The sequence below is a fragment of the Chelmon rostratus genome, chromosome 17 (genome assembly GCF_017976325.1).
Source record: "Chelmon rostratus isolate fCheRos1 chromosome 17, fCheRos1.pri, whole genome shotgun sequence".
Lineage (NCBI taxonomy): Eukaryota > Metazoa > Chordata > Actinopteri > Chaetodontiformes > Chaetodontidae > Chelmon > Chelmon rostratus.
Window position 1 is genome coordinate 7,660,350 of NC_055674.1, and position 11,893 is coordinate 7,672,242.

At 41.1% G+C, this 11,893-nt stretch overlaps 1 protein-coding gene across 1 annotated transcript; it reads left to right on the top strand.

The window, feature by feature from the left end:
* The first annotated feature begins 322 nt into the window (after positions 1 to 322).
* Positions 323 to 10,942, top strand: gpr146 (G protein-coupled receptor 146). Its single transcript, XM_041957074.1, has 2 exons — positions 323 to 539; positions 6,622 to 10,942. The coding sequence occupies exon 2, from the start codon at positions 6,662 to 6,664 to the stop codon at positions 7,661 to 7,663; it is 1,002 nt and encodes a 333-aa protein (XP_041813008.1). The 5' UTR covers positions 323 to 539; positions 6,622 to 6,661; the 3' UTR covers positions 7,664 to 10,942.
* Positions 10,943 to 11,893: the final 951 nt, after the last annotated feature.

The window sequence follows — 11,893 nt, forward strand, 5'->3', positions numbered from 1 at the left end:
ATACTGCAGAGCCACGACTAATGTAAAAACTCACCCACTTCATACTTACGTTTACTTGCCAGCCATTAGTCTAAAACATTGCTACTTATTGAGGAACTGGAAGGTTTTATATCTGTCTCCCTCGCGCCCCACCTCCCTGCCCTCCGTCCAATCAGCGCAGAGAACGGCTATTCGGGCCTCGCGACCGTGGAGCAGCAGCAGCAGAGAGGACGGTGGGGGAGGGTCACGTGTGTACACACTGTAGGGCTCAGCAGCACTCCAGCAGTAGTAAAGTCTGTAACGGACGGCCCCTTTTCAGAACAAGCCTCGTCCGAAAAGTTGATAGATGAAATCGGTCTCTCCAAAAACGGCAGAGACCGAAGGGTAAAACGGTTGTTTTTGCTGTTTTTTTTAGGATTTGAGAGCGCGTTGAGAGCCGAAGCGCGTATTTTAGGACGTCTGTTTGTCAAATGAAACGACAGAGAAATGCCACTGGAAATGCTACATCCAAACCCTATGCCTCCGTAGGTTTGTCACCGACCCAAATTTCTACGTTTCTGGTGAGTTTTTCCTCTCTATTATGTTATTTTGACCTGCTAATGTGACGTGTTTGCCTTAAATGTTCACCTCACAGCCGCGGAGAAGTGAATTTGCTCCGAAGGAGATGCGAGGGTGAGTGGCTTAAGTTGTGCCAACAATAGCTGCAGAAATGGTAGAATAATGGTTAAAGCCGTGACAGCTATCCACGCTTTGATCCGCGCAGTCAAGTGTGATGGAGAGACGCAATGCCCGCAAGAATACACACAGAGACCGCGATCGGCCGGTTTGTTTTCTCACCCCCCTTTTTTTCAAGCCGGAGTAGCTCCACAGTTTTAACGAGGCGTTTATATTTGGAAAACAACACCTGAAGACCTTTCTCACGGGATCAGCTTTCTCAAGTGAGGGGGGGAAAAAAGTTGTATCAGTTGATTCAGACGCCTCTTACGTTAAAAGCTGCTTCACTGGCAGCAAAAGTGTAGTTTTAAAGTTGCGCTTGGCTGCTCTTTGCACGAATATTAGCCCACATCTTGTTGTCATGACATCCGCCATAGGGACCTACAGCTAATGAGATGTCAGAGAGTTGGTTGATTTATATAATGTTTATAATTGGTACACTGCGAGATGAAGGGAGCCTGGCTTACTGGATCAGTAAATCTGCTGATATATTTCCTCAAATCTCAAGCCATGAATGACTTATTACGACGTTCTTTATGTGTTCAGTCTTGTGATGTTTAATCATTCAGAAAACACAAGATTATAAATTGCGTCAAGCACAGGCACGTGAATATATTTTCCTAGTTTGTAGTTTCAGTCCAGTGGTTTCAACACAGCTGGACATAATTGTTTTGATAAAACTTTTGATCAGCTTTAAAAGTCAGTGTTTATTACCAGATATGAACAGATGTAAGTACCACATGTATGTACCACTAATTATGGCCAGCACAGCCACCTGACCATATATGACCTCAGTTAAGAGGCAGAGTGAATGCTACTTTCTGACAAAGGAGTTCTGCTCTGATAAGTCTTACCGCTCGCCAAATTAAATGCTTCTTGAGATTCAGCCTTTGCACTTGCTGTCGTCAACTTCATCCATGTGACCGAAGGAGCGTGTGTGCTCTGGCTTAAAGGCAGTAAGCCTGCTTTGTGCTGACCATTGAGCTTTGACTTTGTTGATCCCAGCGACAGTTCAGCATTTGTTGTAAAGATGCTAAGGAAGCTGCCGAAACTGCCCGTGACCTGTGCTTGACCAGAGTCTGTTACACTAGAACTTGAAATGAGGAAATACTGTTTCCCCAAAACAAATGTGACATTGTTCAGCCCCCTCTGTGCAGCAGTGAGCCAGTTAAATCATCAACATTTTTGACCTTTTAGTTTTTCCGTGGCGAACCAGTCAAGATTTGTAGATTAACAAGGAGGTCGTTTTGTCAGGTAGATCATTGATCCGTGTGCACAGTTTGCCACAAAACCTGTAGTTTGCAAGGAATCCGTTCAAAAACGAGTCATCTTGCCTTCAAAAAAATTCCATCGCTGTGACTCAGTTCTGTGGGGACTGATAGTTATTTTGGGAAAACGTGAATTATATAAAACCTCTCCACAGAAATGGAGTCGATGGCAAGTATTTTAATCACCTCTGAGTGCTTAGTAATTTTAATTTGCAAAATGTTATGCAGCATTAGCATGCACCTCTTGGTTAATGGGCTGCTTTCCAAGAAAAATAGTCGGCTGAGAAATGCACTAGAAAGGACCCAGAAAAGATTTAGGCACTTTCTTAAGTGAACCATTTACATCTTAATGGCCTCTCATACTGTAAGTGGTTTGGTAGTTCTGAGGGCAGTTGCTTTAAATGACTAGAAAATAATTTTGTGCATCACATTTAATTGTGTTATGCTTCACCTCTGACATTGCTGCACGGTCACAACATGTGCACATGAATGAATCATGTAATCTTATTTTCTTTCCGTAGCATTTCTGTTGCTGCCCCAGTGCACACTGCTCACTCAAGTAGTGAATCATGTGACATCATTCTTTCTACTTTCTGAGAAGAGCCTGTAAATTCCAGTAAGGGTATATGAGGGGTGTGGGCCCAGTATGTCACACTGCTCCCATCAGCCTGTGAGAGCTGCCTTCAAAACACTGAGAAGTCAAGCACGTGGGCGTCACTCTTATGAGATCGTGTTTGGTGGGGCTGAAGCATGCTGAAGCAGGGCCTCCCCCTCTGGGAATATTAAACTTAACCACTTTTGACATGGAGTAGGGCAAAAAGTTTAGACAGGGGACTGGAGTCAAAGTGGTGCAAGAGGAATTCAACAAAGATTTTTATCCATGTTGTCCTCTTTGGACAAGAGTTTAGGCTATTCCTACTCAGCCGTGTCATGTGCATATGGCAGATTTATGGCAGCAACTAGCAAGAAGCCATCTTTCTCCTGGCTTCATTTCCTTATACTTATAGCATTAGATTTGTATACATGATGTAGTAGAGACACAGTCCTGAAAATACTTTCTTGTAATTAAGGGTATCTGCATAATGAATTCTAATAATACTGCTGATTATTGATACTGTTTTTAGTAGCCAACTAATAATGTAGTCAGTGTCAGAAACTCAAATCTTTGCATTTGAGGAACTCTGACCTGCAAATGGTTATTAGACCTTGCAAATTACTATACACTTGACTTGAGATGATAATAACTAATTTGCATACTTGGATAGCAAATTTGCATCCAACAACTAGCGACACAACACATGCGACAGTTAGCACACATGCTGAATATAGTTCCGTTGTTTTGCTTATCTCTGAGCTTCACTCAACCCCAACATCACTTCCATCTATAGTTTTGGCTAAATCTGAAATGGACTTGACAGTGAAATGGGCCAAAGTTTTCTCACCAGCTGAGTGGAAACTAGAGATTTCATTATTATAGCTAAAGTGTTGTGATTTTCATGATCCCAAAGTAGAGGTTGCACAGCGTTAATTTACTGTATGCAGACAGTGCAAAGCTAACAGTGGTTTTTGACAAGCTTAGTATGAAAACCTTGATTTCGAATACAATCCCAATTGTATTGTTGGAAAGCTGTGTAAAATGTAAGTAAAAAAGAATGTGATAACTTGCTTATCTTTGTAAAGCATGAATAAAACAGAATGTGATAATTTGCTAATCTTTTTTGACATATACTACATATAGTATTCAGTTGAAAACAGTGCAAAGACCATAATGACCTACCTTATCAACTTCATTGATTTTTGTGAATACATGCTTCTTCTGAATTGGATGCCGGCGACACATTTCAAAAAAGGTGAGACGGGGCAACAAAAGACTGGGAAAGCTCAAAAGACACCGGTTTGGAACATTCCACACGTAAACAGGTTGCAGGTTGATAACTGATAATAGGTGATAGTATTATGTAAGGTGGATGATATAGCCAAAATCTTCTATCACTGTTTATGGAATTTCATATCACAGTAACGGTTTATAGCACGGTACAGTAATTGTTCTGTAAATTCAATTTTAAAATGGTTTGAAATAACCATACTGTACCATATCTCATCACGTTTGATTATTTTCTTCTCTTATTCGCTGCTTCCTGTATTATTATTAATCATTGATGGACTTTGTGGGCAGGGAGTTGTGAACTTTTTCGGGAAGGGCAAGGGGAGCCTGCCAGAAAAAGTTTAGGAACCACTGCACAAGTTAAATGTAGGAAATACCAGTCTTTCAGTTTCCACTGTTTATCTTGAGTCCAGGGCACATTATAAAGACCATTGTGAGGTCTCAAATCTATGTCATCATTGTTTTGCCATTTTCAAGGTCTTGTCAAAAACTAGGGTAGTACTTTTTAGAGAGAAACAGGAAGCAAAGTCTTAGTTTCCTGTCCTTGTTTAAGTATTTAAACGCCAGTGAACCACAAACTCATGACTCCTTTATGCTGAATTTTAGGTACCCTGCAGCTATCGTAAGCTACAGAGTTAGCCAATGTGGTAATGAAAGGGTGGCAAAAATGTCTGTAGCAGGTGCTAATGAATGGGGAAGGCCAGCCACAATGCAGTCTGCCCTCTTTAATTATCACCAACTTCTCTTGAAGTAATTTTCTCCTTAAGTGATCAGAGGTTGTTGAAGGAGTGTAGGAGTGAACAAACTTCTCCCAATTTACAATACAATCTGAAAAAAGCACATAATCTATGGGAGAGTCCCATAGCTAATTATGTACTTTTGTCAAGGCCTGTTTTAGTAAATGAGTCACCTAGCTGCTTGTGTTGGAGAGCCATGTTTACAAGAGGTCTGACCAGGGCTCCTGTCTTGGTGAAGACAGTTTTTTTTTCTTAAGAGTAACTCTACACTTTCTTCATCCTGATCCTGTTCCAGTCCAGCTCTGAGCTCCAGCCTCCACTATAGTCTCGTTACAGCCAATTGGATTATTATAGAGGAGGGACTGAGCCCTTGTGTGTGTATATGCGTCGTTGTCTGAGGCTTAAGGCCAAAACAGCCCCTCTGTAGTGGTGTTACGTAAGTGAATGGAAGAATCTTTCCCCTTTACTGGCATCGTTACTCATCCTCCTGAAAACAAAACTGCCTTCCTGCGGTTTGTTCCACAGTACTTTGACGGGGAAGGTTTCTAGAAAATTCTACAAAATTATTTGTTGTTCGGAGAATCCGTTTTGTGAGTGAAGCAGAACATGTGGAAGCCTAACAGCCATATTATCACTAAGGAAATAAAATACAGTGAACTTGGGTGACTTATTACTACAATCTTGCGTTAGCGGTATGATCTTCTTTTTCCTCAACCAAAGCTAGCTGAATAATTTATTTAAAATGACCTGAGTTAATTATGCAAGGCAGCATTACATAAGCTTTTTGAAAACTTGCAGCACCATCCACATCCACATGTGCGTGGTCATTTTCTTTGACCTTGCCCTGAACTCCAACCCCTCGACTCAGTCCTCACTGACCCTTTGCCAGAGCCTGACTCACATTTCACTCTTTATAAATCTACCCATCACCACGTGCCCAGCCCCCAGTCAGCTTGGCAGTAACCTGAACAGAAGATGCATGTGCTTCACTCATAGCAGTAACACCACTATGAAGTGTTTTTCTTTATCTGGATACTTGACCATGTGAAAAGCACAAGGGCAGCACTGCACAGGCAGCAATGCCCCTGCATGTGACTGCGACAGAGAGAGAAAGCAAGACTAAGACAGCAGAAGCTTGCAGAGGCGTCAAACACTTGTTCTAGTCAGTGCGGCTTCCAAAGAAAATAGTGGGTTTTGAGGCTGAGCTAGCAAATGAAACATATTGTGAGGCATTCGTATTCAGCCAGTCAGATGCACTGAAGTGAAATTAACAGTGTTATCGGGGACATAATGGCTGTGCCCTGGCTGGCGTGTTTTTGTATCAAAGCCTTGTTTGCTCCTCTAGCTTGCACAGAAACCAAAAGCAGAGAGGGTCTAATTCTGTTCGTGGAGGGAAAAAACAGCGCAATCATTTTGATGTTTGTTTCTTTGTTACTTCCTCAAAACTTAACGCTTGCACATAATGCCAGCAACAGACAGAATCTGTCAGCTCTAGAATGATGCATGGTCACTGCTTCAATAATATATGTCAACATGGTAATAAGGGACTCATATTTTCAACTTTCAGCATAAACTCTGTTGTTAAGGGGAAATTTGTATTGCAGCCAAACACAGAATACGTACACAGACTTGCACGTAAAAATACATCCATAACATATAAATCGTATGTCCACATAAACTCACAAAAATTACAATGAGATTTTAGTTATTTAATATTTTATTATCTTATATTATGATTGTGGTAATGCTTAGACTTTTCTTTTTCCACATGGTCTTTAAGGCTGAAGTACAATATTGTATCTAGTGAGATACCTGATACAATGTTCTGAACTGTATTGTTCTTACACACTGAAATGAGCAACAACAATGGTTGATAATCTCATCCATATAAATTATTTTTCAACTTTGAACTAAATACTATATGAAAATAAGTTTTCCATTTTTCCCAGCTCTAATATTTACAGGTAATTGATTATAACTGTAACATTTTTTATCAGTGTACTGACTTGCTTTTTTCTCCTTTCCTCTCTGCCTGTAGTCGACCTGTTGAGAGACGTGACCTGTGTCAGAGCCCAGCAATGTGGATCTGCATGGTTTACAATGAGACGGACACCAGCGTGGACTTTAGGCTCTGCCAGGACTATGGCCTCATCCTGTCAGTCTTCTCCCTCATCTACCTCCTGGTGTGCTTCCCTTTGGGGCTGTGCTACAATGTACTGCTGGTCGTGGTCAACCTCTCCAACAAGGTGTCCATGACCATGCCGGATGTTTATTTTGTCAACATGGCCATTGCGGGCCTCGTGCTCAACCTGGTGGCGCCCGTGGAGCTGCTGAGCTCCACCTTCACCCGCTGGCATGCATGGGAGTACAACAACGAGGTCTACATCACCCTCCTCATCCTCTTCAACATCTCCTCTCTGGTCATCATGTATTCCACCACGCTGCTTAGCTTGGACTACTACATAGAGCGAGCGCTGCCTCGTACATACATGTCCAGTGTGTATAACACCAAACATGTGTGTGGGTTCATCTGGGGCGGGGCGGTGCTCACCAGCTTCTCTTCGCTGCTCTTCTATGTGTGCAACCACATCTCCACTAAGATGGTCGAGTGCTCGAAAATGCAGAACAAGGAGGCAGCAGACGCCATCATGATGTTCATCGGCTACGTGGTTCCAGCTGTGGCAGTTCTTTATGCATTTGTGCTCATTTTGCGCATTAGGAAGGAGTCTACACCTCTGGATCAGGACTCTGCTCGCTTGGACCCCTCTATCCACAGACTGCTGCTAGCATCAGTCTGTGTGCAGTTTGTACTGTGGACCCCATACTACATGACCCTGTTGATTCACACTGTAGCTGGTGCACCAGGGTACATTAGCAATGTACATTATTTACCTACCTACTATTTCCTAAGATGTGTGTCTAAACTGCTGGCTTTCTCTAGCAGCTTTGCAATGCCTCTCATGTATAGGCAGATGAACAAAAACTTCTCCAACAAACTTCAGCGGCTGCTCAGGAGGCTGCACTGCGGAGACCAGTCCTGCCCTCATGAACGCTCAACAGTGCAGCAAGTGGTGACGTGAGATTACAGACATCCCTCCCACCCCCCCTCTTCTATCACTTGGCCTATCCGCCACTTACCCCCCCCCCCACAGAGCCAGTATCTGACTGGGCTCCCTCGCTGCTCTGGACTATGTTAAGAGCGATGTAGCTAACTGTGGAATTTCCTGTCACCTTCCAGAACTTGATCTGATCTATCCAGTTCTGCAGTGTTAGGACAAACCAAGCAAAAACCACTAAGTGCTGTTTTTTTTTTTTTTTTTGTCACCATGTGAAGTTCTCCACTAAGACACTTGGGCTTCTATTTTGAGGGCGGTAAATTGGCACAATCAACTCACAACTACCCGGTGCAGTTTTACACAAACAATAACAAAAAAATCCTGTTAGAAAGGGACTCCCAGGCGCTACACCGCTGCAGTGGGTGTAGCTTCCCTGATACGGAGGTATTCTGCTGACAGTGTGCAAGTTTGACAAATGCATGACTGAAAGTGTCACAACATGCTACTAGATACAATTTAAGTGAGTAAATAAGAATAATTTACATGATGAAAAACACACAATCTAACCAGTAAGCTTTAAACTTTAACTATCAAGTGACAGATGTCAGCACCAACTCAATGTTTTAAACTGCGGGTGAGCATCAGTTTACTGCCCTCAAAAAAGAGGATTAATCACTTGAATGAGAAGACATTTCTACCTTTTCAGAGCTGAATTATCTGCTTACTTTAATGTATTGACAGTGATTCCTCATTATCACACTTAATAATCTTCACATTTTAAAGATGCAGTACACCAGTAACGGTCTCTTACAGACATTGCAGCTTCATTTTAAAAGATATTCCCTCTCTCGATAACCCTGTAGCTAGATGTAGGTGCTGGTGTGAAGAGATGTTCTCATTTCACTTTTATAGATTAAGTTCTGGGTTTTTGATCCACTCGCAGGCATAAAGAGATTATTCTTGTATATGCTACAAGCTCCACAACAAACATCATAGAATACATTATATAAAATATACATGCACACCACTTTGAAGTCACACAGAACTACATGAAATCCTTATATAATGCTTGTATTCAGGGTTCTGACATAACCGGCATACCTCTTGTGATCTCTGCTGAAATCACATCACCTGTTAAGCATAAGCAGTTCAAATCAACTCATTAATTTGAGCAAAGAGGCTCAGCCCAGTATGTGATTTCTTAAGCTGTGTTTTGCCTCTGCAGGAATTATGGAGAGCCTCACATAGGGTCAGTGAAGTCCTCACAGGGTCATAGAGAGGACCATGAGGAGGTGGCACGTACATTCCCTAAATTGTATGAATGGTTGGGAAGTTTTGTCCAGTAGAAATATGAAGCCTGACTCGATCACTCTGTCAAGAGAGGCACTATCAAAAACCTCCACAAAGCATAAAAGCATCTCCTGCAAACACCTGCAAACAGCCTGTTTGACATAGAGTTTGAACTATAATGCTGCTCAGATGCATTAGGTGATCTGCACATTGTTGGCAAAGCTGCTTTGCTTTCTTGCCTGCCACTTAGTGAAAAAAAGAACAGACTAATAGTGATGCACAGTGGTTATAAAATAAAAAAAAATGTTTTTGTTCTTGCATGAGGTTTGTTGCTTCACTGCATTAGTTTAGTTTTTTACTTGCTTTCTGAATGAGAGGGCCAGTTTATAAATCATCCTGTGAACCGATACACCATCAGGGTGGGGCATTCACTTGAAGAGAAATAGAAGGTGGGCACGCTGTTATATTCCACCGTCAAACAACAATAAATGATAGTCACTTACCTTTGTACACATTTTTTATTTACACCTTCACATAAACAATTTAATGTTAATGCTGACCTAAAATTCTTGGGCTATTTTCACACTTGGCATTCTCTGTAAAATTTGAAGGCTTGCCAGATATACTAATACAGCTTTGATGCATTTTATACACAAAAAATGATTCAGATTATAACTTTAAATAACACTTACACATTCACTCTCTTGACTAGGGATATTTTTTTGTCTACGATTGAGGAATAGACAGCTTCCAATATTTAAATTTTCGACGCATCGCCCCACCCTCATTATGTGTATCTCCTACATTCAGTCAGATCAGTGAGAAGTACTGTTTATTTTCAACTGAGGCTGTGTGTTTACATCATGTGTTACAGTATGTGCTGCCCCATGAAAAAAAAAAAAACTTGTACGTATCTTGACACAGTTAATCATTGTTTGAACTCAGCTCAAAGTCCCGATGCTTACTGTTCATTTAGGATTGGAGGGCAAACAGTAGGAGATGGTCAAGTGATATGTGGTTTGAATCAAAGCTTGTGACAGTCTGATGTAGGAACTTTAAACTGCATCTTAAGCTGGTGTCCATTTTCAGCCCCAAAGTGGTGCACAATATACTGTCAGAGATTGTGGTTGTGTCCACATTCATTTTCAGCAAAACTCCAATTACTTTTTAATCAGTAAGTCCTACAATGACACTTGAATTATAATTAATAGCACTAAATGAGTGAGTGAGAGTTAAGTGACAGGTGAACATGTTTGCAATGGCATTTTAGTTCATCTGGGTAGAGTTTATGTAAACTTTACACATGTGTAATGAAGAGATATGCAAAAAGAAGGCACTCAACAAAACTTTATCATCAAAATAAGAAGGTTTCCTGATAACGTTCAGTATGGATCTGAATCTGCATCAAATTACTCTTCACCAAATTCCACTAAAAAAACCCCTCAGTTGTTTTTGAAATATCTTACTGAGTAAGAGACGGGACATAAAACATACTCTGGCAGAGGTAATAATTAGCAATCACCACAAATGGACTGACTGCACGAAGCACACAACTGTAAAGCTTGATCAAATTAGGCTCAAAACAACTCAGCTCGGATGACTGTTCAGGTCTGAGTTTGTTTTGTTATTTCAGAGAGGCCATAATGTCACACCAGTGCGAAGAAATTTGAGTATTAATCACTGAGTTCAGTTAAATTACTGAAACAGACCAAGTGTAAGAACACCCTCAAAGTTCTTGTGTGTCGAATGTATGCAGATGCATTTTAGCTATTTGAACGGCAAAACCTCAGAAGTCCAGATGAATCCACTTTCAGATGTGATGCTTTTGTGACTGTGTATGCAAGTGTATATGTATAATACAAAATAATGTGTATATATTGTATGTGAGAGATTTACAGGAAGATACCATGCTCTTTCAAAAATACAGTGTTATTTTCCAAGAGATATATTTAGATTCTGTAAGTAATCTACTCTATTGTCAACTGAGTCAAAGACTGATTAAACAATAAACTAACATGGATATTACCGCTCCTTTTCTCAGTGAAGTCTGACAGTACTTATGATGATCTGAAAATATGTTGAAACATCTGCTGTGCAGTCTGGTGCTGAAAGGCTGTTTGTTCAAATTAATTCCAAACATATTTGTTCTTTCACCAAGCTAACCAAACATGACAAGTTTCGGGGGGAGAGTCTTTTTGGTGGAATTGGTGCTTCATCCTCAGAAATGTCCCTTGAAATGGAAAAGTACTATTCTTACTTTAGTTTTTTATTTGAAATAGACTGAATGAAGTTCTGCTTTTCATCTCAAGTGCACATGAAAACAAAGTACTATTCCTCAACCCTCTAATTCTGTGATCAGGTCAGGATGATGAGCAGGTTGTGGAGGTTCTTCTCTCCCTTTTTGCTGTTGACAGTTGGATTGAGGAAGGATGCCACATTGCGAACAGCAGATTGCTTGTGGCGAGACCCTTCAACCACACCAGTCAGAGTGGGGAAAATAGCAACATTCCAGGGATTCTGGGAATTGTTTTGTCTTCTGTGGGTCTGACAGTCCGATACTGCTGCCATTCTCAATGAAAACAATGTTGTGTAGGCTACATCTGATAACAACGCTGCACACAGAGCTGTGTGACTGCCTGTGAGTAGCTGCGACAGGAAGCTAGCAGGATTGAGATGATGAAGTGATGGATCACTGTCAAAATCTAACTTTATAATTAGGTTGCAATTAAAAGCTCAACAGACTGAGGTAAGGCGCCATATTGCAGGGAGGAGTAATCATAATGCATCAGCTGGTGTCACTACTACACTGTTCATTTCTTACAGTCACACCCAGCAACAGTAACATTAGATTGCACAATAGTGAATGTATTTACAACGTCTTTAACAGTTAAAACACAGAACAAACAAAAGAGACCCAGCAGGAGGAGGGGGAGGTCTTGAATTATATGTACTACATCTGGAAAT